At 29.8% G+C, this 27,760-nt stretch overlaps 3 protein-coding genes across 10 annotated transcripts; all 3 read left to right on the top strand.

Annotated features, from left to right (window-relative positions):
• Positions 1 to 827: 827 nt before the first annotated feature.
• On the top strand, positions 828 to 1,983 carry LOC114380855 (probable transcriptional regulator RABBIT EARS). Its single transcript, XM_028339940.1, has 2 exons — positions 828 to 1,208; positions 1,328 to 1,983. Exons 1-2 carry the CDS (start codon positions 893 to 895, stop codon positions 1,804 to 1,806), a joined length of 795 nt encoding a protein of 264 aa, XP_028195741.1. The 5' UTR covers positions 828 to 892; the 3' UTR covers positions 1,807 to 1,983.
• Positions 1,984 to 6,527: 4,544 nt separating this feature from the next.
• LOC114380884 (tropinone reductase homolog At5g06060-like) lies at positions 6,528 to 9,755 on the top strand. Of its 2 annotated transcripts, none has more exons than XM_028339998.1 (5): positions 6,528 to 6,685; positions 6,837 to 7,044; positions 8,078 to 8,294; positions 8,392 to 8,470; positions 9,307 to 9,755. In XM_028339998.1, exons 1-5 carry the CDS (start codon positions 6,597 to 6,599, stop codon positions 9,338 to 9,340), a joined length of 627 nt encoding a protein of 208 aa, XP_028195799.1. In that variant the 5' UTR covers positions 6,528 to 6,596; the 3' UTR covers positions 9,341 to 9,755. The 2 variants fall into 2 exon arrangements, with proteins under 2 accessions (XP_028195799.1, XP_028195798.1); XM_028339997.1 differs by having other exon boundaries at positions 8,392 to 8,498; positions 9,307 to 9,712.
• A 5,105-nt stretch (positions 9,756 to 14,860) lies between these two features.
• LOC114382483 (AT-hook motif nuclear-localized protein 15-like) lies at positions 14,861 to 25,830 on the top strand. Of its 7 annotated transcripts, none has more exons than XM_028341945.1 (3): positions 14,861 to 15,109; positions 18,998 to 19,088; positions 19,344 to 21,287. In XM_028341945.1, exon 3 carries the CDS (start codon positions 20,124 to 20,126, stop codon positions 20,982 to 20,984), a length of 861 nt encoding a protein of 286 aa, XP_028197746.1. In that variant the 5' UTR covers positions 14,861 to 15,109; positions 18,998 to 19,088; positions 19,344 to 20,123; the 3' UTR covers positions 20,985 to 21,287. The 7 variants fall into 7 exon arrangements, 6 of the variants coding, with proteins under 6 accessions (XP_028197746.1, XP_028197743.1, XP_028197744.1 ...); XM_028341942.1 differs by having other exon boundaries at positions 19,317 to 21,287; XR_003660254.1 differs by lacking the exons at positions 14,861 to 15,109; positions 18,998 to 19,088 and adding exons at positions 21,310 to 21,984; positions 23,921 to 25,830 and having other exon boundaries at positions 19,095 to 19,673.
• Positions 25,831 to 27,760: the final 1,930 nt, after the last annotated feature.

Here is a 27,760-nt window from a genome sequence, read left to right as displayed (position 1 = left end):
AGTCTCCATGCACGTTGTTTAATTGGAATTGATAGCATCAAAATCTTACAAAACATATATAATTTTCTTTTCTTTAATATTTTTTTGGTATAAGCTAAGACCTTTCATGAGATAATCCTATATATATATATATATATATATATATATATATATATATATATGTATGTATTGAAATAAAAAATATCTACAACATGTACGGATTAATTCTTTTATGGGGATTTTCTTTCTTTTCCTTAATTTGTTTCATAGCTCCTCACATGCAATGTACAATTTGTATTATTTATTGACTAGTGACATGCTATAATCAATAAAGTATTTACTATAGTGGAACAGAAATACTAGACACGGGTTTAAATGACTATGGTACTTTATGTGCGTGCTACATAGTAGAAGTTATTATGAGAACACTAGACAGTGTGTAACAGTATTATTACCATATGGGTTCGGTGTGGAAGCTTCAGAGAAACAGTTTACATGTAATTTCTTACTTTCATAACCGTTATCTCCAATTCATCCGTGTGTGAATCAAATTATGATGCAAGACAGTTGCATAAATGGGACCCTCCTAAGCCAGTGTTGCAAGTAAACCAAGCAAAAAAACAACAGAAAAGCTCAAGTACTAAAAGGCAAGACATAGAGCTTATAACAAGACCTTTTTCAGATAACCTTTTTCTCTTCCCTCATAGATTCTTAGGTTGCTTTCAAATATTATAATATTAACAAGGACATGCAATATTGCAACCCTAGACTATTCATATTCAATATTTCCCTCTCCCCAAGCCACTCTTTTCTCATTATATAAAGCTTCTTCCACCAAACCTGTTTCACACTCTCATCTCATCATCATATATCTCCCAACAAGTTTAATTTTTTTTTCTTGCTATTGATCAACATGGAGGAATCACAGTACTTGCTGTGGATCAGGAGAAAACAAATGTTGAAGTCACATATTCAGCAACCATTTGGAACCAACAACAACTCATCATCATGGGAGGAAAGGGCCTTTGCAGAAGATGCTGCTAGGATACTTGGTGGGTGCATATGGCCTCCACGGTCTTACTCATGCAATTTCTGTAAAAGAGAGTTTAGGTCTGCTCAGGCTCTAGGGGGACACATGAATGTGCACAGGAGGGACAGGGCTAGACTCAAACAAAGCCTTAGTCACCACCATAATGAATTAGCCCTTCAACATCATCACAAAAATGATTGTAAGTCATCAAGTAGTAGTGCTCAATTTTCTGAAGAGAACTACTTTCATGATCTCATCTAGGTAGATATTGTTGTCTTAATAATCCTTATATAATTACTCTAACCTTAATTACTGCAGGTACAGTTGCAACAAGCAAAGTCTCATCTTCTAGGCCTTCAAATATATCTATCCAAGAAAATTGTTATCATCATCAGCCTACCATGTCTTCTTATTCTTCCTCAATTGGGTGGGGACACCATCATCACAACATGGGGTCTTCTGATTCAGAACCAAAAGAGCAAGTGACTGCAAGGGAAGAGTTTTTAAAAGGTTTGGGTTGTAATGATTTTTTTGAAACAAGTTTGTCTGTGGGACAAAGTGCAGTAGTGTTTGGCCAAAAATTGCCAACAACAACTGATCATTCATGTGGGGACGAAGCCATCAGTTATAAAAGATCAAAAACTTCTATGGCTCCTTTGCCTGCTGTTTTCCTCAAGCCATGTTCAAATGATAGAAACCTAACTTTTCAGTCCGCTGAATTTGTACTTGGAGTCAAGCCTGGAATGGAAGACTTAGATCTTGAACTCAGGCTGGGGAAGCCACAGAAAGTTATTTAGTATTTAGTATATAGGACAAACAAAAGAAGTTGTAGTGGAATGTCAGTGTTTGCCTTTTTTTTTCACCTTTCCTATTAGAGGTTCATAGAAAATAGGCAAGAACCTTCTTTGCCTTACTAAAACCACCTTGAGTAGAATTCTTAGGTTTATTTGAATACTAATGTTATATTATCTCAAGTTGCATGTTACTATCTTTTTTTTATTTCTTGAATATGTAGGTATATATTTCCTTTCTGCAGTTTTGAGCCTAGAATTATGAGTAATGTTATTTTCACATTTAATTTTTACAATACTTTCTGTTACAACAAGAAGAAATGTAAGAAGAGAAGAGAGAATAGTGTAAGATAAAATGAATGATATGTTGAACAGAATAAAATTAACAAAGTATTATGAGAATCTTAAATAAGAATAACGTTTCTCTTGAATTATTAGTTTGGTGACTGAATGCAGTTCATCATCATTGGAAAGCAAATGACAAATGAAAATACAACATGCACTATAGTACTTCAACATATAAAATTTCACCATTTCAAATGTGATAATTAAGTAAGTTGGACAAACTCTAATATGTTAATGGAATCTCTGTGCTAGCTAGGGTTTCATAAAGAAGGGGCTATGAAAAGATAAACAAACAAATAAACATCAACCAAATTGGATTTTTGTTCAAGAAAAAACATTTTCTATTGATATAATAATAAACTTTCTTCTCCTTTGTTGTGGTTCTCCTCAACTAAGAACTAACAGTGTAAGTTGAGAGGGGAATCAAAGAGGAGAAAAGTTGAAGTGCAAGGTAATAATTAAAGTGGTGGGAGAACTGACATAACTGACAATTAGAAGTCACTTCAGCTACATACATTCCAGGGAACTAACAGTAGTCACATGCACATAAACCTGCACAAAAATTATGAAATAACCTTTTTACACGGATCATTAAAAGTGATCGCTCACCCAGTTACTCATATATTCCAGTCTGTTCAGTTGCTTTCCACATGCTTCTTCTTCCTAACACTTCCCAAAAACCAACCAACCACGCGGAAATTGAATATTAATACAGCACAGCCAAATATTTAATTTAGTTTGATAGAGAAACGAAAGGGCATCACATCATTGGCCTTATTAGCATATGTGTCATTGTTTTTTTTTTACTCTACCAACAAATAGTTGGTCCCAGAAATATTAAAATCTCTTTTCTTAAATAAAATTTTATGTTGGAATCTTATAAATAAATAAAAATATAATTAAAAAAAAAATCTCACTAATTAAAGATGAATAATTATTTTTTTTTATTATCAAAATCAGTCATTAACCAAATGAATAAATATGATATCAATGACAACATATCCGCTTGTGACATATTATTAATATATATTCATGTTAGTTATAGTTATCCCTAAAAATGTCCACTTCTTAGATCTTTCAAATAGTATTTCGAAGCCCGAGACTGTAGTTACTTAAAAACAGTGTTAGCCACCTTATTGTGACACGGACCGTTCCTCCAGAATACACGCGGGGACGTCATAGTCTTCTTTTCAGCCTTTCTTTGTAAGGAAATGTGATGGAATATCGCTTTTGACTTCATGTTTCTTTGCAGTTTGCGAAGAGGGAACACAGAACCATTGCTGTCTGTCTTAGATCAAGGGGGAAATCCAGCTACCCCTTTTCACAAAATTAAGTTTTTCCCATTATGGGCTACATTTATATTGATTCACATAGCGATAGAAAAGATTGACACGAAAGTGAGATTAATGAAGAAAAGCAAGTTTGCCATCCAACAATTCCATTAACCATGGATAATAATGTACATGGAATTTACACTTATGTTGAATATATGTCTTCTAATTTTATGCAAAAAATTAACTCTTGATTGAAAAAATAAGGACAAGAAAGATCAAACTCTAAAATAATTCACCACCGAATGTATGGATCAACCGATGTATATTCCAGCTTAATATAATCAATGTCTTGGAGTTGTAATTGTGGGAATGCAAGCAGAGGATAATTGTGGTATCTAAAAAGAAACTCTAAAATAAAGTTATATGAATTTTATATTATATTTCTGCCAAAGGATAGTTTGGTCTTTGACTAGAATTTTATTTCACTTATTTGTCGTTTTATTATTTGAACATATAAAACTGACATTATATATACACATTGTATATAGTTATATATCTGTATATTTCACTTATTTGTGTATTTTTTTTTGTTGTACACGCACGCATCTCAAAAATATGTCACAAAATCAAATAAACAACCTTTTGTTAATATCTCAATTTTGTATTGATTTTTTTTCCCCTTGAGGCGGTGCTACGAAACCAACTTTGTGAGCCTGTAGCATCTAAAGTCATTCCGATAATTGACTTTTTCTTGGTTTGAAGTTCCCTTTTTTGTTTTGTTTTTTTATTTCTAAAAACTTGCTCACGCAACCAACCCTAGTTGGTAGAGGAAGTGGTGTTACTGTGTTAGCCATCACAACTTGTTCATGGGATGATTTTGATTAATTAATGCAACATTTTGTTATTTTGGCAATGCCTGATATCTGGTTCTATCGTATGTTTGAATTAAAGTCTAAAGATATATACATATGCAGCAGAGAGAGGTCACATGGCCGGGGATGATGCATGATGTGTGTGTTTCTGTTTTTCTTTGGGGTATTTATTGTGGGAATTAATTCAGATTGATACATGTTCCTTGCTTTAGCAAGTTTGTTTACTTTATTTAGGGTGCTTCGATGTATGCAAAGTGTAGTGATAGTGTTTTCTATAGCTAATTGCTATATACTGCTGAAGTTTAAGCGTCTCCAGAGATTAAAATTCGTAGCTACCTAGCACGTGTGTGTCTATGCATTAGGGATTTTTTTCTAGCTTCTGGCAGTGAAAACAACTTCACAGACACTTCGTCGTATAATTAATCTATTCATTGGTTGTGAAAGACGATTTGACAAATGACACTTCACAGGCTTATTCTCCTTCCTACAATGTCGCTTTACTCTTCCATGTAGAAATTGAAACCTTTTTAAAGATAAAATAGTTCTTTCAATTTGACAAAAGGGAATTAAGAATAGGGGCTTCTACAATCTCTACATGCACGTGATGGCAATTGTAAATTGTAATGAAATCTCCTCCGTGACTAGCTATAATAGGTTTTGTAATTTTGTGGCTACCTAATTAATTACCTACTCATGTGAATGTGCCACATGATTAAAATTCCTTGCGAATGAATTACACCTTTGTACAAAAGTTATTTGATTAACTATATTATTTTTACAAAACTGGTTTGACTAACCAAATCAATTTTTTATTTTAAAAAATAGTTTAAAACTAGTTCAATTCTTGAAAGTAAAAACGTTTAAAATCAATTTAGTTTAGAATCGATTTTTTAAAACCAAATCGGTTTTGAATCAATTTTTTAAAACAATTTGGTGATTCGGATTTAAAATCAAATCTATTATAAATATTTGAAATTGGTTGTTTGATTTAGTTATTTTATCGAACCGATTTTTGTGCACTCGTAATTGTAAGTTGTATCTCAAGTTTAAAAGATTTGAAGACATTCAAAAGCAAGATGCAATATTCAAACAAGATTTTCTCCATGTATAAAAATTAGGATTTGAAGTTTTGATCATTTGCTTAAGAAATTCAAGTTCATTATCACTTGGACCAACCAGCTTAATAATTTTCAAATAAAAATACATGTAACTTTGACTTATGTTTCTCATATTTATATTGCATTGTATACTTGCATGTGAGTCCTTTTCCACTATACTAAAAACAAAAACATGCTTAGAACAACTCTCTTGCCTCACAACTAGCAATGTCACAACACAATCATCTCGATTGTTGCTACACACACCTAACACAATTGCTGGTACACCCAACATAACAACGCGATTCCTGTTTTGTCCTTTCATAAAACAGATACAGATTGGTCAATCTGTATGAGACTTATGGATTGGGCAATCCGTAAGCCTCATATGGATTGGCAGAGGCTTAGTGGCTTTCGCGTTATTAACACGACGCTTTAACCAATTAAGCTAATAAGTCAATTATGTTATAAAATAATTAATGTCGCTATATGTAACACCAAAATTTCTAATGTATATTTATTGCACACGTAATTAGATAATAAATTTTGTAACAATTAATTTTGATCTAATAATTAATTTTTTACATATATAAATTGTAAATAAAAATCATAAATTTATTAACATAAATCTACTAATGTATTTTTTGACCTTATTACAATTAATTTTGATCTAATAATGTATTTTTTCATATATAAATTTTAAATAAAAATCATAGGTTCCATAAAAATTCATATATGTAAACATATTAATTATTATATCAAAATCAATTGTCTCAAAATACATTATCTAAATTTACATGCGCATTAAATATACATTATAAATTTTAGTAATATATATAATGACATTAATTATTTTATAACATAATTTATCTATTAGTTCAGTTAGTTATAGTGATTTGCTAATAATACAAAAATTATGGGTTCAATTCTACTCGAATCAGTAATTTGTAAAACATATTTTTGAAAAAAAAATTAAAAAAATCTTATGGCAATGATGCGCCTAGCAACACCTAAACATCCCCCACAATGAGCCCATTTTGAGATCAGGAAAACAGTAATTAGGCCCGTAAAAAAGCACAGCAGCAAATACCAGCACATATGCCCAATAGGAAACGACGTCGTTTTCTGATAAGATGACAAACACGTTCTTACCTTCATGGTCCGTTCAATTAAGATAAAAACGTAAGCAAAACCAAAAGCAAACAACAATGGCGAACCCTGAAGGCAGTAGCAGAGGCTCTAGATGGTCCCTTAAGGGAACCACTGCTCTCGTTACTGGAGGAACGCGTGGAATTGGGTTCGTCTTTTTTTTTTCCCTCGTTACAGAATCTTTTTTTAGTGGATTCTATTTGTTGCATGAATTGAATTGGGTATCTTGATTCTGGGGTTTGTTGAAATGACCTAAAGTTTCGTTTTTTGCGTGGTGTTTTTTCTGGGTGTTGATTCAGGCACGCTGTGGTGGAGGAACTAGCGGAGTTTGGTGCCACAGTGTACACTTGTTCGAGGAATGAAGAAGAGCTGAATGCATGCTTGAAGGAGTGGAAAGAGAAGGGATTTTCGGTTTCTGGGTTGGTTTGTGATGCGTCTTCTCCACCCCATAGAGAGAACCTCATTCAACAAGTGGCCTCTGCTTTCAACGGCAAGCTCAACATACTTGTTAGTCTTTTTCTTTTTTTGCATGTTTGGAAATTGGAATACTTTGTTTTGAATTTTTTTGTTTAAAGTTATTTAGAACAAAAAAATAAAATATAAGAGCCTGTGAAAAAGAAAAAAGAAAAAAAAAGGGGAACATATGTTGCCCAACAAATATTTAAAAAGTTTAATTTATATATATTGTCAGTTTAAAATATTTTTACTATATCATGTTATCTTATTCACGTATATGATCTTCCGATAATGTATAATGTACTCTATCATTTTTTAACTTATGTGAGCTCATCAGGCGGTTGTAAATAACAGTGGTTTGTAGTAATGTTGCTGACAAGAAGTGCATGTTGAAACATGTCAAGGCTAGAGGTTTCCTTGCATTATAGTATTATCTTGAGATGTGTTATTATTATCATATACTTTAAAAAGTTAAAGATACGGTGTAAGATAATGACACATTTCAAGATAATACTTTTGAAATCAAGGAAACTATGCTGTCAAAAGGTTATAAGTGAATGTTAATGTATGGAGCACTTGGTACTTTGTTTAGTGTTTACTATGTTAAATTTCAAAATCTTTTGGAGGTCCTATACCCTGATGCAACTCAGTGGCTCTCTGCCTGTGTTTAAGATAGTAGGCAGGATAACCTGTGTGTTCAGCTTTATCGATGACTGTCTAGTTTATATTGGAATATCAGTTACTGAAAATGTTAGAGATCGATCTTATGTATTATAACTCAAACAGGGTTTCAGTATACTTTATTGTTGTATGATGCTATCATGTATTGTAATAACATTTCTGGTAATATACTCAATTTACCGGATTAAGACTGTGATTGTTGCTTGAAATGCATTCAGAAGGGGCAGCATTTATATATCTGCACAATGCGGTTAATAATTTAAAACATGATATGTATAAAACTTTTCTATTTGTGATTATTTGTTGATGTCAGCATAAAACTGTTAAATTAAAAATGTTAAAATAGCTAGACTTGTTTCTCTTATGAGCAAGACTTCACCACATAATCGTCTTGTGAGCTTAGGTAAACAATGTTGGAACAAATGTGAGGAAGCCGACAATTGAGTATACAGCCGAAGAATATTCAAAATTGATGGCAACTAACTTGGACTCCGCATACCATTTGTGCCAACTTGCATATCCTCTTCTTAAAGCATCTGGAAATGGAAGTATTGTGTCCATTTCCTCTGTTGCAAGTCAGACAAGCGTAGGTTCTGGAGCCATTTACGCAGCAACTAAAGGTGAGTTGATGTAAAATTATGTCATCACCGATTCAAACATAGATTACAAACTATTTTGAAAGATATTGACTAAAGAGATTCATCATGTTTTTTTCAGCTGCTATTGATCAGCTTACCAAATATTTTGCTTGTGAATGGGCAAAAGACAATATAAGGAGCAACGGTGTTGCACCCTGGTATACCATAACTTCACTTGTGGAACCTGTAATTCTCTTTTACCCTGTTTTATTTCCTTTTCCAAGGACTAGTCATTTTCTCACTATGAAGATTGGTTAATTATGTTGACTAATTAAAATTGAGTTGAATGAGAATGGAGAAGTTAACTGATTGGTCATTAGTAAATTCTATGCATGCAGATAGTATTCTTCTATTTTGTTGATCCTGTCACCACCTCCATCCCTCTAGTCTTCATACCATGTTCTAAAATATCAATGCATAATCTTGTGCTTTGAAGTTCATACATTCATGCTCCTTTTAAGTTTTAAGGATTGGTATTCAGCATTATAGGAGTATTCAGATAAAAAGAGTGTTTGTCTATCGGTCTTTTAGATTATTGAATTGGGAAATCTAATTAGCCTGCATCTTGGGATGCCTCATTGAGTTGGGTTGATGTTAGCAATTGATATTCAATCATCATGGCTTAAGTGTGCTTGTTGGAGATCATACATTGACTAGAGATATGATCAAAATAGAGTATATAAGTGGGGGACAATTCTCATCTCTTGAGTTAACTTTTGGAGTTGAGTTAGGTTTAAACCCAAATTTTAACATAGTATTAGAGTAAATGTCTAGTACTCAACATCTTTTAGGGTTGAATTGGACCTAAATTCTAAGAGTATAGTATGTATTTGTGTGTGTTGGTTTTTTGCTAATAATTCATAGCTTTGCCCTTACCTTTTAAGTGCTGATGAATTATTATGTTAGCATGATCATCAGAATAACTAATCTTCAAATGACTACATTATCATCTTAACTTGGGTGTGCTAATTGTTACCTTTTTTTTTTCTAACAGTTGCTTGCGAACAAACAGCTTGTTAGTGAGATAATATCTCGAACGCCGATAAAGCGGATGGCAGAAACACATGAAGTTTCATCCTTGGTGACTTTCCTTTGCCTGCCAGCAGCATCCTACATCACTGGACAGATTGTTTCAGTTGATGGAGGATTCACTGCTAATGGATTTCAACCCAGCATGAGAATTTCTTAAAGCAAAATGGCCATTTTTATTGTTGGATTGTGTGAACAAAGTGGTGGCCACTTGAGTTTTGGACCATCTATGATCAACTTGTTTTGATTGGTCAATAAATTATTTTAGTATTTTAGAAATTTGCATTGTCATTTTCAACGGCTATCATTGTGAGATGATGGGTGCTCTTGGAACACATTACACATTTCCCTCACCTCTTACCATCATTCAACATATCTCTTACTCCCTCCATCCCTATTACAAGACATTTTTTATAAATTTGTTAGTCCTCCTATAATATAATTTTTTTTATTTTTAGATGCATTAATTTATTTTCTTATATATTTTTACTTAATTATTTTGTCTCCAAATATTAATGAAAAACAATTGAGTGAACAGAGAAATAAAAAAATATAATTTTAAAATGATAATATAATTAATTAAAAAAATTAATATTATTAATATTATTAATTATTTTTCTTAACGGAGGTGAATCAGGACGAAGGGAGAATATAACTACTGCCATGTGCCATTAGTTTACACTGTGTTTTTGTAAAATTATTGCACTTCATCTGTCACGAACTGGATCAAATGCAGAGCTTCTAACAAATTTGATTCGCATTTCACATGGAGCCAATAGCTAATAATAATCAATGTTATGCTAAAATACAAAACCTCTAATCATACGTCATGTACTGGAATCTGTGTTATGTGTTTTGAACTTCACATCTAATAGTGATGTTCTCTGAGAAAGGATATCAGTATATACGGATGATGTGTATATGATTCGACTTATGTCCAAAATAGGAAAGTAAACTATAAACATACCTCCTAAGCATAGCATTGTATACCTTTTTTCAAATCGTTAGATATTATATTCTATACTCATACTATATTTGTTAACTTGAACTTTTTTCAATTTAAATAAACATAACATCGATTTTGTTAAATTTCATGAGTGTAATTTATATTTTGAAATAATAATAATTTTCTAGATTCCTAAGGAAACTTTTAAAAAAGTCATTGTTTAACTATTATTAACATATTTTATACTTTTTTTTTGTAAGAAGCACGTTTTTGGACAAGTACTGTATGGTTACTTTCAAATATCGGTGAAATGTAAAAAATTAAATTTAAGGGTACCATAAAAATAAAATAAGAACAAGTAAAATTCTAAAATAACTATTTCAAACATTCACTAAGGGGATTGTTCAAGAATATGCAACCCCTAGTCATTTGAGTTTTTCATAAATCATTAGCTAGTCAGAAGAGTATTTCATTTCTCTCTCATCTATTGGATAAAAAGGATGATAAATCTCTTTAAACATTTAATTTATGTATTATAATATACTAAAAAGAGAATTGAAATAAAAATGGGGTGGACTTAACTAGGTTGTATAATATAACCTACCCCTTAAATTAAAGCTTTAAACCTATCCCATTTCTCTAATATAGCTCTTATTTTATATATTGGGATCAAACTAGCCTAAATGTATTCAAAGTATGGTTTTATCTAAAAAAATTATTGTATAGTTTTTTTATAAGCAAATGTAAGTTTTGTTATTAATATCCAAATTTGGTAGGCAAATGTTTGTTGTTATCTAAGAATTTATTGTATGGTAAGATTTTATTTTTTTGACATAATTGTATGGTAAGGTTTATTAAATAAGTTTATGAGCCTATCTTTTAATAGTCTAATTGGCCTACACTAACAAGCATATAATCTTAAAATACTGTAGTAAAAATTCAATAACATGATAAAATAATAAAATAATAATGTTACTATCATTATGTTATTTGTATTTATTTAAATTAACCATCCACTTAGGCTTCAAATCTCTTTAAAATAAATAAAAATTTGACATTTTTATTTAATAAACTTTGTAAAAAAAGTCTTGATTTTTTTGTACTGGATTACTTATTCATTCAATAAATAAATTTAGCCTTAATTTTCCAATCTGGAGTAAGACGTAGGCTTCAACAAACTATATAACCCATTTGCATCCCTAATAATGGATGAGTTTTTTTAGACTGTAAACATAAGAAAAAACTTTAAAATAAGAGTTTTTAAAAAAAATGTTTTATTAAAAAACATATAAGATTTACTTCTTAAATAAAGCAAAAAATTATTTATTTTAAGTTAAAACAATTTAAACAAACACATAAAAAATGTTTGTTTTATTAAAAAAAACAGTTATTTTAAAAAAATAAGCTGGCTTGCATCATTGGAAATTTTAGACCCGATTCCTAAAGGTAGGATTTGGATATGGACATGTCCTTACCAAAGTCATTTGATATGTCAATTAATACTCTAATATAACAAGAAAAAGAAAGATACATGACTCATATCTCTCTCCCACTGAAGGGTGTAGCTTAAAAAGTTTTTCTAATTCGTCTCAAATTAGTTGAGATTAATATGACTTTCAATTTAAAACTTGTCATTTAGTGTATTAATAGAGACGGTAAAGCTCCCCACTTCCCCCTATTTTAAACTATTTATTTCTAAATTGTGGGAGTAGATCGATATTGAGGTTTGCTTAAAAGAATTATAATTTCTACCTACTTTTTTTATATGAAATCCTTGATCGGTTTGCCAATTGGACTTTGGATAACCAACCAGATCAGGTTTACTTCCACGCCATGTTATGCTGCTCAAGTTGTTTGACTAATTTTTTTTAAAATTTTGTTCTAATTTCAAAGTTCAAACCCTAACCCAGAAGTCTTTCCTACCAAATGTACCGTGTTCGAAGAGAAAACCTAAACTCACGAATCTTCCCTTCAACTGCCATTCGTGCCATCATCCCATTGAAAAACATCACTTCCCAAATTTGTCCTCTTCGTTTCTATTTTATATTTTATATTACGAAAATGGATAACGATGTTGATGCTACTTTCAAAGGTGCTAATTAATCTTGAGAGCACTTATCCATTTGCTTTCTAGCTTTTCAGTGTTGAGATTTTGATCACATTTGAATTTAGTAATAAGACTTATCCCTTTGCTTTCTAGCTTTCGAGAATTTGATCATATTTGAATTTTAGCCACGAGATCAATATCAGTTTGTTTACATTTTTTAATAATAAAATAATCTTAAGAAGGTATAAAAACTAGAAAAAAAAAAGTGAATTGTTTTTAGAAAATTGATTTAAAAATATTTTTTATTTAATTATAATTATAAAAAGGTTTTGTTTAGTACTTTAACTATAATTACTTGAAATAATAAAAACTTTGTTTTTATTTTAATTTTTTCATAAGCTTAAACAAACACTAATTTTCTTTTATTTAAATTTATGTTTTTTTTCAAAATAAAAATAATTCTTCATGAACAAACTGAAACAAGCAGACTTTTGAATGATGATTTCTTTTAAATTGCAGTAGTGTATAACTCAGTAGCAGACACGGATTTGATTTAACTTAATTTACTTTAAAGAAATAATTATTTGTTTTTAATAATTTTAAAACATAATTATTATTGTAGATAAGATGTTTCAAACATGCATTAATCACTTGTTCATATAACTTTTTCTGAAAAGTTATCATTTCACTAAATTATTTTGTTTTAAAAGATAAACTTATCACAGAATAAAATACATTTTTAACAAAATTTAAAGCAAGTTTTAATAGAGTTTAATTTTCATTTTTATTGTTTAAATTTATTATTTATCATTTAACATATTACTATGTGATCAATAGTAAAATTTCAATTCTAGTTAAGGAACGATATAAATAATCCTTGTAGTTAATTAATAAGAAATTTATATATATATATATATATATATATATATATATATATAATGTTTTCAGATAATTATTTTAAAAGTTAAAAAATTTATAATATATAATTATTTGTTATTATTAAATGATAATACATTTTTTAATAAATAAAAATGTAATTATTTAAAAATACTAATTTAAAAAATAAAACAAATCTAGAAGTTGACGTCTCAATCGAGATAAGATAGCAGTGGTAGAACAAACTTACATGTCTGCCATTTCTTTCTAAATTTCTGATGAAGTGATCATCGACCTGAAAGCGACCTGTGACGAAAACACAAGAATTGGAACATTGATGATGCTCTTGCTCTCGATTGGATAAAGACAGTAACCACTCATTGCTAAATGCTAATTAATTGTTAGAATCTAAAGAAGAAGCTGCCCCGTTGAGCCCGAGTTTGTGCTCATAATTATAAATTTAGATATTGATTACTGTTTTATTTGTTTTTATAAATTTATCAATATAATTTTTACAAAATAAATAATTATTTATCTAAATTTAAGCTGCTCATGCTATAGGCTTATAGATATCATGCATTTAACTTAGTTGACAATATATTTTTGTTGAATTCGAGAAAATTTAAGTTTGATTCTTCATATAATATATTCTTGAAAGTGTGATTAGTCTAAGTTTGATTCTCGCAAATATTTTTTAAAGAATCGAAGTTTATGAGAGAGAATATCTTAGTTACCGTTGAGATGTTTAAGATCCTAATGTAAGATATTTATAATTGTAAAAGAATTTTAAAAAATATAAAAAATAAATTTAACATGCTTTAAAGTTTAATCAATAGAAAAAAACCTCTTTTTTGTAAAAATAAAATAAAAACATATTTAATTTCTGTTAATATATTAGTAGTTTTGTTTTATTTAATACTATATTTATATGAACATTTCAACATAAAAAATCACTACCTAATTTTCATTCTGTTCGATTTTCATTACATCTAGAGTGACTAAATGAGCTTAGTTCCATGGACTCGCATGTCGTCTGCGCGAGTTATGGATCAATTTTTTTTTTTTAAATTTATGGCTATATAGGATTTTAGGTCCGTTTCACATAATCCACGAGTTTGTTATGTGGGGTCTGCGAGTTGGCCCACAAACCCACAACCACCGGTTAAGCGTCTAACCCAAATTCAAATCCAATTAATCTTAAAAATTCAATCTAAAATTTATTTAATTTATATTGAAAATTTATTTAATTGTATTAAAATTTTTCTAATTAAGTATTTGTCATAAATTTATTAAGAATTTTTAAAAACATATATATAATTGAATATAATTAATTATTTTTTAAGAAAAAAATATATTTATTTTAAAATTAATTTTTTTTATATAGAAAAAATAGACACGTGCATTAGTCTGTTTGGCCCATCGAATCGGCAAAACTAGAACTGGACCAATATTTTAAATCCGTATTCATATATGGGACAAAGTGACCCTATTCACAGTTAATGTAAACTTATGGAAACTGACCTTACGTATAACGGAGCGAGACATTTACTCACCCCTAATTACATCAAAGTCTTTTCTTTTTTTCTTTCCTTTCTCGCAAGCATCTACTTTCTTGGAACATCTATTTATTCGAGTTTCTTTCTGGGTTCCATTCTCACTTTTTTTTTCTTTCTGAAATTGGTTATTGCAAAAAGTGGCATCACTACTTATGTTAAGTATTGCTGGCAGTGCTCAGGAAAAGGTGTCGCCATTGAGAGCAGACGCATCATTTGATTGAAAGTTGAATAAAACAAAGCAAGACAATGTCCAAGAACACACTGCACACGGGACGTACGCATCCCACAACAGAGAAAGAGAGAGCTGATGCACAGATTTATTACCTGATTATGAGAAATGAAGGTACGAGTACTGTGAAAGGAGCACTCTCTTTATTAATTATTATGTTTGAATTAAGAAATAAATCAAGTGAGATAATCTTTTAATAAGTGTTATCCCATAAATTTAAAATAAGTGAAAATAGACTTAGGTTAATCTTATCTTAATAAGATTCTAAAATAAAGATGATGATTTGTGTCAAGAAGGAAAATGACTGAGTTTTCAAGTTATTACGAAAAGTATTTTGGTGCAGATGAATGAAAAGTAAAGACTGACAACAATATATAAATTAAAGAGGTAAAGAAAAACATTAGAGTGTTTGGATGGAAGAATTTAAAATTTTGAAAAATTTTAAATTTTAAAAATTTTAAATACTTTAATTAAAATTCTTTTATTTTTAAAATTTTGTGTTTAGATAAAAAAGTTAAAATTATGAAGGTGAAAAACGATAAATAAAAAAAAGAAAAAAATATGATTGGTGTATTAGTTATACATGTTCCTCTACGCTCAGAGCCGATCGAAATTGTACAATCTCATACGATATTTCTTGAAGAAGACTTTGAAAAAAGAATTTCAATTTCTCACATTTTAAAAGAAAATTAAAATTCCAGAATTTTAGTTATTTAAAATTCTATTTTAAAATTTTAAATTCTTCATAAAAAACATTTAAACAATGAATTTTAAATTATAAAAATTTAAATTTTCTGATAAATTATTTTCCTCAGTCAATTTTTTTTTATTTAAACGAGAAATGTTATAAAAGAAAATAATAGACTTAAACTTAAAACATTAAAGATAGAATGGAGGATAAAATAAGTTTGTGTTGGATTGATTTTCTTTTCAAATTTAAAGTACAGAAACTATTTATAACTTAAAAAAATCAAATACAACTTGAAGTTAATAAACAATTTATAAAATTGTGTTAAATCTTCCTATGAGATCATGTAAGACTTACAATTGCTACCGATTTTTCTAGGCATAGGCATGTACCCCTGTATCTTTAGCTGACAACAATAAGAGAAAGTCAAAAGATGCATTGTGTTAACCGAATTAAGATTTTACCAATATTACATTATCTGCAATACTGTTCATTCTAGACTAATATTTGCTGCATGTGAAAATTCGATTTTTATGCAACTAAATGGGATTGGCAGAAAATAAACTTACAAATTGTAATGTTTATATTTTTTTAATTACATATATATTCAATTGATTTGGATTCACAAATGCCTCATGAACACTCCTACATAAAAACTCATTTCATACCATTCAAACTTAAAAAATAAAAATTATATAATTATAATATCATGAGAAGTTAAAAATATAATTAAGTAAAAAATAAATATAAAATTTATTGCTAATTCATCATTTAGTATTTGATAATAAAATAAAAATTTCAATAAAATTGTACAAGGTAACTTACAAAAACTCTGGTACATAAGTTAATTTTAACTTACAAAAATAGTACTAATTTTATGAAGAAAGTAGAATATAATTTTAAATAAATTCTTTTTTTTAACATGTGTTGTTCTATTCACATACCTAGAGATCGAAATTTAGCATATGTTTAAAGAATCCAACTACTTACCACTTGTATAACACTTGTGGATAGTTTTTCTTTTCATATGACTCTAAATAAACTCATGGTCTTGTTAACTAATGTTCTTATATCATTAGTTAAAAAATTAAAAAAAAAATATTTATTGTGAATATTATAAGATAACGTAAAAAAATCATACAAAATGTAATTTTGCATATTCTAATTAATAATTTTTTAACTAATATTTCAAAGACACTAATTATTACTATTTTTATTCTTATTTATAAGACTCAATTTTAAAATAATAATTGTTCTTTTTTTTAAGACACAAGTTTCTTGTACTAATTATGTTTAGATTATAAATACCCCATTAATTAATTACAATAATAATTTTTAAAAAAAATTATAAATTCAAAATAAATTAATTATTTTTCTTAATCCTAACAAACGAGCTAATTGAGTCTGAATAACAAGTATATAGTATAAACTTATAGTGGCTTTTGATAACAAATAAGAACAGAGTCTAATACACAAGATGAAAAAATTGAAAAAATTATTTATTAGTATGTGATTTATAATTAATCACAGTAGAAGTGAATCTAAACGAAACCCATAATGATTCATTCATTAATGACGTTTCTCAACTAATTCCCCTGCGAGCGAGAGACCCTAGAAAGTAGAAATTTTCTTGGCGGTGATGTTTCAGACATTGGCATTCGTTACTTTTGTCGCGGCATGCAGACATTGATGTGTCCCACTGCCGCATCAGCACGTTAACCCACCCCTGCTCGTGCCGCCCTCACCACAACTTTTTTTATTCCATCTACATATTCTTATTTTTAATTTATTAAATTACTCTAACACCTTTCCAAAACTCATTTTAACAATAACTACTAACCTCTAAGTATAAAATATTGAGCTAGTTTAATTTGAATTTACCAAAACTTACGTATTCATTTTGTTACCAGCTGTATACTGAAACTTGTACTACATATATATTTATATACTGTAATATTTAATGAGTTACTGAATTCCAGTGTAAACGTTTATTGTGATAATACACATTTGACTTTAAATATTTTATTGAAGTTAAAACATTATGTGTTTAGTTAATTTTCCTTTGAAAACTATAATATTTTTTTAAAATATTTCTCAGCATTTTTCTTAAATAGTAAATGAAAGTACATTTTTATAAAATGTCTTTCAAAATATCGAAGTATAAAATTTAAATTTAGATATATTTTATAAAACATCTTTAAAATAAATAACATCATTATAAGTATATTAAATTATCTAAATATTATCATCAATACACAATTCTTTTAAAAGAATCATATTAAGGACATGTTTTGGCAATAGGATAAAACTATCTTTTCGAGTTTTGATTAGTCTTTTACTCAAAAGACAGAAAATCCAACCATCGCGAAAGTTCTCCCACGAGGTGCTCGGGGATTATCTCTTATGTTATCTTCTCACATATACTGATATACTATCTCAGTCACACTGAAGTATTAAGTGCTTGTTTGGTTTTTGTTAGCAGCTCTGAAAACTCAACTTTAGTTAGTACTCCCATATATGATAAATTTCTATTTGTACACTTAAAAAAAGAAAATTCCATATATTCTTTTCGATCTCCATCATAAGAAAAAAAAAAAAACTAAGTTCACAGTTAACATCATTTAAGTTTATTAATTTCACTTAGATTTTTTTATTCCCAAATTATCCATTATTATTAGAAGTTGATATAAGGAACAAAAATGGATCATTGAAAATACGATCTTAATTAAATTAAAAATATTTTTAAAAAATTTATTAATATAATAAAATTAGTTGAGATTTACTTATTCTAAGATTAAAATATACTAATATTTTTTTCCTTATATTTAATACTGAATGAGGTACTAACCATTCTTAAATAATAATAAATTACAACTCTACTATTGAAAAAATATAAGGGTAAAATAAATAATAGGTCAAATAAGAAATTTAAAAATACAATAACTATTTTTTTAATTTATGTATCTGATAAAAATATTTAAAGTTTAAATTGTTTAATGTAGTTCATTCTACCTTTTAAAACATTAAATATAGTTTATTCTACTTTTCAAAATATTGCAAAGACATTAGTTAACGGTTAACGAAATTCCATGTACTAAACGTTCTGATGTTAAAAGGTACTAGTACGATCCTTTTAAACTCACGAACATTTTTAAAATTAACTAGCTATAAAATATTTTTTTCACACATATACGTACGATAGTTTTTATATAAAAAATAAAAATAAAAAAAATAGGAAAAGGATGTTATTTGTTGTCATGTAAATCTATTGGAGAAATGCAAGAGTCAATGCATTTCACTTGACAAAATAGCAGGAGCCCGCTGAAGCCCTCACTCACCCCACGCGTCGCTCGAGCCACCATGCTACAAAGTACTGACCAACCAAACAAGTACCGGGGCACAAAGGTAATTTCATCCCCTCAAAACTCAAAACTCAAAACTCTTTTTTCCTTGTACATCTCGCGCAACTTGCTGTCGTTTTGAACGAAGAAGCTTTGGTTTTTTCTAATCCAACTCAGGTTTTTTTCACGCAACAACAGGGGAGTTTAGATCTACAAGTTAATTTACGAGATGAAATTTGTTTAAGTTTATTTTTATCTCCAGACCTAAAAGTTAGGTTTTTCCCAATATTAGGCGCAAGTTGGTGTTGTTGTTTTGAAGGGAGAAGCTGGCATGAGTGAGTGAGTAGGTGACACAACAGCAACAAGTGGATGGAGCTATGCTTGCTTGGGAAGTTGAAAACTTTGAACACAACACAAGAACCGCTTACCAGGGAGACAACCCAATACCACTCCACTCCCCCATATACAAATACCGCTTTCTTCTCTCTATCTTCCCTTCCTGCCATTAAATAAATATATGCAATACTCTTTCATACTACACAGATAAACAAGAACCATTTATTACTAACATCATCATCATCAGCATCATCTTCAGCCCATAAAAGTAAAAAACAAAACACTGGGCCTGGGGACCCCGCTCACTCTCAAGGTACTTCCCACTGTTCCCATTTTATGCCCGTACTAATCTGACCCTTTTAGTGGCATAGATTGAGGTACAATTACAAAAGCATATTACCCGTATCATATCCTTTCTGCTGCAAACCCCCCCCCCCCCCCCCCCCCCCCCAAACACACTGCGATATTTTTTTCAACAACTTCTCTTCTCTTGTACTACTAGCTAGATAGATACTAAAGCTTTTCTATTTATTTATTTATTTCCCGGCACTGAGTTGAGTTAATTTTTGTGTCATAGTCTCAATTAGCTGGATGTGACTTGTGTGGTTAGGGTTTACATGCAGAAACGCATGTGCTTCGTGTCTAATTCATCCTCAGACAAGGTTTTGGGACAGAGATCTGAATTTTATTAAGTAGAAAAGAAAGTATCTATCTATCTATCTATCTATCTAGAAAGGTTTTGAGAAGAAAAAAAAAATCAAAGATGGCGAATCGATGGTGGACTGGGAATGTGGGAATGATAAGAGAGCAAGAGTTGATGGAGAACAGCAACAACAACAACGCTACTACTACACCGACGAATAGCAGCAACAGCAACACTAATGCGAACACAAACACGACCGAGGAAGAGGTGAGCAGGGACAACGGAGAGGACCTGCAGAACCAAAACCTCGGAAGCCACGAAGGCTCGGAGCCAGGAAGCAGCGGTCGGAGGCCACGTGGCAGGCCACCTGGGTCCAAGAACAAGCCCAAGCCGCCCATAGTCATAACCAAGGAAAGTCCCAACGCACTCCGAAGCCACGTCCTGGAAATCACCTCCGGCAGTGACGTTGCTGAGAGCATCGCCGCCTTTGCCAACCGCCGCCACCGCGGCGTGTCGGTGCTCAGCGGGAGTGGCATTGTCGCCAACGTCACTCTCCGCCAGCCCGCCGCCCCGGCCGGCGTCATAACGCTCCATGGGAGGTTCGAGATACTGTCCCTCTCGGGAGCCTTTTTGCCGTCCCCCTCGCCGCCGGGAGCCACGGGACTAACTGTCTATTTGGCTGGCGGGCAGGGGCAGGTTGTCGGTGGCACTGTCGCCGGCTCGCTCGTTGCCTCCGGGCCCGTGATGGTGATCGCCGCCACTTTTGCTAATGCCACCTATGAGAGGTTGCCACTGGAGGATGAACAAGGTGAGGAGGGAATGCAAGTGCAACAGCAGCAGCAGCAGCAACAATCTCAAGGTTTGGGTGAACAGGTTTCAATGCCTATGTATAATTTGCCTCCTAATTTGCTACACAATGGTCAGAACATGCCTCATGATGTGCTTTGGGGAGCTCCACCTCGCCCTCCTCCTTCCTTCTAATCAGCCTTGCATTGCCAATCATCATCATGTCTTTAATTAATCTCACTGATTTGTGAATTAAGTATGTTAATTAATTTCTGACGGTTTTTCTCTTGTAAGCATAGCTAGCTATCTAGCAAAGTTAGTTAATTATTAGGATTGTGTTTTTGGTTCGTTTTGTTAATTTGTGCTTCTTAGAGACTCGAGTCAAGTAGATGATGTTATTATCTTTAAGATACTACTTTGTAGTAGTAGTACTACTGGTTTGTTTATTTGTTGTTGGTTTTACTTCTGTCTAATCAAGCTGCTTGTTTTGGTGGAAGAGTTTAATTATGATTGTGTGTAGGTATAATTAATAAGGATGGAGTTTGAAATGGTCCGGGGAATAAGATTGGAGCTGTGTGCTGGAATTTGTGGTAAGCAAAAACGTTGTTGTTTTGACTCTTCCAATTGAGTAACATTTAGTACTTCATTGAGTGCGAGAAAAAAAAAATGGCATTAATTTTGGACAGTTTTCGCATTGAATATTTTTGCACTTGGTACATTGACATGGAACAACTTTTTTCTTCTAGAGAGGGGAAGGGGTGATGGTGATTCGGTTGGTTCATCTCCCTTTCCCTGAATGAGTCACTGATCTTGCCGTTTGGACTTCATACTGCTTAAATTTAAGTCGACATTATTTTGCGTCATCTATATGGTGTCAAAAAAGGTTGTCGGGTGTAGTTCTCCCCATTGTTTTAGATTTCTAGGTTTTGCTTTTTAGTATTTTCTAGGAATATAACCTGCACCTATTAAATTTGGACCCCATGGTCGATATTATTGGTTATGGTCTTGGCCTTTTGGTCTATTGCTTAGAAACTCATCTAGCTAGCCAACATCTTTTAATCAATTTTTAAGTTGATCGAGATTATAGGTATTGATCGATGGACATGAAGTATGGGAGGGGTGGCATAATGTTGTCCTCTAAATTTTTAATTGTTTGGTATTGGATCAAGGGTGGTCGACATCTTGGACTCCTGAGGTATTCATACCTTAGTTTGCTTGCTCTCTTGTTCTATTCATTCATCAATTTGATACTTTATATTCTCATTTTCATTTGTTTTGGATGATATTGAATGTGAGAAATTTTAACGTGACTTCTTTGTTCTTTCATATTTCATCTGTGTGGTTGAAATCCATGTGCATTATTTAACGCTTCCACTATAAAATAGTTATATATTAATGAAAAAAATGCTAGTCATTAGCTTTGCTCCCATTAGTATAGTCTTTGTTTCACAAAAATGAAGTTGTTAATATGAACATTAGAGAAATGTTATCTGAACAACCAATTTTATAACTAGAAGAGAGAAGAGAGAGAAGTATGACATCTAATAAATAATGCAATGAAGAGAGATAGAGACAAAATATTGTTATGAACTATTGTATAATGCTTAAAAAAAAGCTATTGCATAAATAATACATCTCTAAACATTAATTGCAGGTCATACTAATAGATAGTACAATGTTTATACCGATAGTTTAATTTTTATCGGATAAATACTATGCCAAGATATTTTTTTGGATATAGTTAATTTTTTGTTAGTATTTTTAGTTTCTAAAAAAAATATTTATTTTTAGTCGCTCATTTATTTTTATTGCTCAAAATTAGTTCTTCTTTATATGTCCATTTTTAGTCCCTCATTTTTATATATTTTGGACTAATTTTGAGCAATAAAAATAAATGAAGGACTAAAAATGAACAATTTTTTTAAGGAACTAAAAATGCTGATAAAAAATTAATGGATGACTAAAAGTTGATAAATACATTTTGAAGAACTAAAAGTTGAAATCTAAAAAAGTTAGAGGGACTAAAAACTTAATTAATTCTACTTTTTTTTTATCATACTATGCCAAGATATATACAAACCTAACAAACACTCATCAGCAAAAAAAGAAAAAAAAAACAACCTAGCAAATTCCATTCCAAAATAAATAATCTTTTTAGGTTGTGGCACGCAAAATATTCAATTGATAAAAATGTATACAAAAATATCTTCAATTTTAATTTTCAACTACTCTTGTCATAAATTATCCTACTATCCACCAATAGTAGATACATTTTATTATCCACCAACTTATTTTTATGGTTGATGTCTCTTTTCAATGCAAGTATTAATTTATCTTCTTAATCAAAGCTAGGGATATTGTTGAAAAAAAATAGCTTAAAAGAGAGGACTACTTATTTTGGAATGGAGGGGGTAAACTTTTTTTCCTTGTTAATTAGTATATACTATTTTTGTCGTGCTCTGAAATAGTTGAAGCAAAGGAACATTTGTATTGACTGACAATTGCAATTTTTTTGTGATGCTGTTCACAAGGCCTATCATTGAATTTGCTTCTAAATTGGTGTTGTTCCGTCATATTATTACTACTATCCACCAATTGTATACCTATATATAACCGTTCCTTGATGAGCATACCTATGACCTTTTCTTGATAAGGTTAAAATTTTATCAGTGTATAGCGTGTGTCTTAGTCTCTTTGGTGTTTGTTGTAGCCTTGTAGGCCTAGGATATCAAAGTGATAAGGGAAACAGAGAAGGATACCCATATTTCTTGAAATTAAAAATTCAAGAATGTAATTTAGCAATTTTAGCCGGGTTAAGTTTGTCTAATATGATCAAATAAAACCCTAGGCCACTTAATAATAGTCCAGATGACTACCTGGTTTTTCCACTAAAGAGGCAAACCATATGTTCAAATGCTTCACCCCTTAGCTAAACAAATTCTAACAAATATATATGTCTGGTGAAAGCTAAATTTAAGACACTGATTTGTTGTATTGCATACATAGTTACACCATACAAAGCATCATGTTAACATTTAGGAAATTGATGTAGGAGAATTACTGTTTGGGGAAACAATTTTCTATGAAAATAATTTCCTTCATGACAATCTTTTTTTTTTTTTGATTGGCAGATGGAAATTGTTGTTCAGCATATATTTTATGTAGCTTTTATCTACATGATTTTCAAATGCAAGTGACTATACTCGGTGAGTTACAATAAATTTTAGGCTGAGGGGATGATAACACACCCATATAATCCTGTGGGAACAATTATACACATATATACTCACATAATACTTGTAACATTAAGAAAATAAAATAAAATAACTGCCACCCATTAGCCAATATAAAGGTCCCTGACTATGGATCAATTAACTGCGAACGAAATTGCGTTCCATCTTATCACTGGAAATGTGTATATCTGTAATAAAGCTTGGTCAAGGAAGATATTACAATGATGAAAATAACGATTTTACTAAAAACAAGATCAGTTTTAAATATTGCATATTTGAGCTTGTAGTATCTTAGGTTTTCTGCTTGAATGTAGCATATGCTGTCGTAAGGTTGAATATGTGTTTATATAGCTAGTAGCTGCGGTTCAATTAACTAGTGCTTTTCTTTGTCTCTGACTTACACAACTTGCTTGTTATTGTTGTTAAATAATTTATTTATTATAATTATAGACTTACACTGTTACACATATAGGAAATAGGATTGTGGTCGAAGTAATTTATCCACATTTAAAACTAGTTTATTTTAACCGAAAAAAAAAAACCAAGTTCATGTTGTGTCTGGGTTCAATCCATAGATGCACACAGGCTTGACACTCGTCCCTGGGGTGGCAACCCTTAAAATGAAACACCTGGCATGACATGCTAGAAAACTGGAGATAAGAGTAAGATAATGACTCTGACAGAATAGTGTGGGAGCTTGCCCTCTTGCTGAATCAAACACCTGGCTTGTAGAAAACTTGAGATAATGCCTCTGACAAAAGATTTTCGTTTTTATATGAATTATTGTAGATTATTTTATAAAGAAATTAAAAGTTTTTATTGTTAAAATTTTACACTTAATCCATTAAAACCTGTTTATATGAATTGATCGTGTCAATTATTTCGATATTTCGTACTATGTACTAGTAGTATCTATATGATGTAAGTCGCCATTGGGAATTGAATTACTGTTAATACATTTTTTTGGGTGATATAAGTCCTAATAAAATGGGAATGATTAGGATTGAAAGGTGAAAGAGAAATGAAAAAAGAGGAAAGTAAAAAAAAAAAAACATTATAAGTGATGAAAAAAATGATAAATATAATGTGATATGAAATAGAGAGATATTTGAAGAAAATGAAATGAAAATAAAATAAAAAAGAAAGTGAACAATTCTTTTTTTTTTTTTGTAAAATATGTGATTTTAACGTTATATATGTTTTTTTATGTATAAAAATATTTATTATCTTGGTGTTTAGTTACTTTGGTTAGTTGGGTGAGAGACAGAAAACTCAAACGATCAATTAAGATACTTTCTTACAAGTACATATGAATCAGTTGTGAAGTGTTATAATTGTTGAGCTTTGGCTTTAAGTATGGAGAGACTTATGAAATAATATATGTAGGTTGGTAGAACCTACGAAGGTCAAAATATCGAATTGAGAATTTGTAGAGGTAAAATATACTAACTGTGTGACTTGCAATGGTGAGAATACTAGATGTAGAATTTGCAGAGGTGATAATACTCGGTGTTAACCTACAAAGATGAGAATATTGAGTGATGTGCAGCCTACAAAGGCTAGTGTGAAAGCCTCTGAAGGCTTAAGGATTACTAATACCCATGTAATTGATTTGTTTTGTAGTGAAAATCCTGGGAGATAAGATCTGAATGTTACCTGAAGATGAGAGTGAATCAATTTAAAAATATTTGTGTAGTATATCCTTTCCTACTTTTTTCTTATCTATTTACTTTATAGTTTATAACTTGGATATTTCTTTTGTAACATGAAAAGATTTTAATATGAATTGAACTCAGTATTATAATTAACTTTGAAAAAGTTATAACTTGTTTTTTAGTTCAAAAACAACATAAGATTGCTATAACAGAAAACCAACATTTGATAAATATTTGAAGTTCACATTTTACAAACTAATTTTGTAAACTAGGTTCTCGAGATTTAGATACATTTTGTTCATTTATATTATTTTTCATTCAAGTGTGAGAAGGCATTTCCTTATCCTCTAATCAACTTTTGATTGTCAAGAAGTAACTTGAACATAGAAATCCAAAAATATTCTTTCTTTTGCATAAAAGGTAAAATATGACAAAGTTCATTATTCAATTTCATTTTTGTTAATGATGATATTGGTACAAAGTTATTCTTATCAAGACACTAGCTCACAAGATGAACATTTTTCTCTTATCATGATTTATTTTATTTCATGTTTAAGAATATTCGACCATTTGATTAAGGGTTCAATCACATTTTAATTAGTTGATATGGTCACTTCTTTAAAAATTAAATGATCTAAAATAATTAAGGTAAAATAATAAAAAATCAATATTACAATAAATAAATTTAAATAAAATGTTAATTACAATGAATAAATAAACTTAAGCGAAATATTGATTAAAAAATAACAAGCTCAAATAAATATTAATTATTTTTACATATTAATCATAAATAAATAAATTTAAATCAAAATATAAACTTATAAACACATATTAGTTAGACAAATAAATAAATTTAAATGAAAAATTTAAAACTAAAATAATTATAGTCAATCTTTTGCCAACCTTCTATAGGAGTACATCACATTTGAGAAATTCTTTGTTACTATAATATTTCTCGTCATGACAGACACCTTCAACTCATAAGGTTTATCTTAAAATGATGTAAGATTTTGTAGTGATTGTTAGTAAAAACAAATATTAATTAAGATTTATCTTAAAATGATGTAAGAGTAAAAAAAATATTAATTAAGGTTTATCTAAAAAATGTAAGATTTTGTAGTAACTGTTAGTAAGGAAAATATTAATTTAGTAAAAAAATTGTGTTTAATTTTTTTTATAAAATTATCTGATGAGCATTAATCATAGGATTAGTCTCTGTTCATAGGTTGGAAGACACTAACCGATGATCTTTGACTAATTAGAAAAAATACATAATATCCTTAAAAAAAAAAATTTTCTTATATTTTAATTGTTGTTATAAATTAAAATAACTAACATTTATTTTATTTTTTTTGTGTTGGTGATCAAATTCAATACAAGCTTTTTTTTTTTTTTTTTTTTTTTATAATAGCTTGTATGTGGTGGATTAGATCGATAATACCAGAGAGAGAATATTTTGTAAATTGGTATTTGAAAGGATGCTGTTCGAATAAACGATATTTTAAAAAGAAAATAAAAGTTTTATATTCAAATGAGAAAAAAAAAATCAAGGGATCATGCTAAAATATCATATAGATAATAACTTTATATAATTAAAATATAGTGTATAATTAATATTTATATAATTATATTGAACATTTTTTCCCCAAAAACTATACAATATTATACATTATGGTTATGTATTTTATTGTATTTATATATATACAAATATATATTATTTATTATGAATGTAGTATTAATAAATAATATATATTTTTGTTTATTTATTTTATTATATAATATATATTTATTTATGCATATATCATTTTTTGTATACTATATTATATTTTTATTTGATATGTTTATATAATTAATATTTTATAGGTTTATTATTTTATTTTTCTAATTATGATTTTTTCAATTTAAGCTTTTGTATTTTATTTTTAAAATTTTAAAAAAGTTTTCATATGTACTGGGAATATCGATATTGGAGACTTTTTTTTAAGAACTGTATCCCACATAACATATCATGTGAGAATCTCTAGTGCACTTTATAAGAATGTGTCAGGTGGATTAACAATTTTGATAGGATGTGATAAAAACA

The sequence above is a fragment of the Glycine soja genome, chromosome 13, assembly GCF_004193775.1.
Source record: "Glycine soja cultivar W05 chromosome 13, ASM419377v2, whole genome shotgun sequence".
Taxonomy (NCBI): domain Eukaryota; kingdom Viridiplantae; phylum Streptophyta; class Magnoliopsida; order Fabales; family Fabaceae; genus Glycine; species Glycine soja.
Note: the sequence above shows the minus strand (reverse complement) of the source record. Positions and strands in the feature narration are given on the sequence as shown.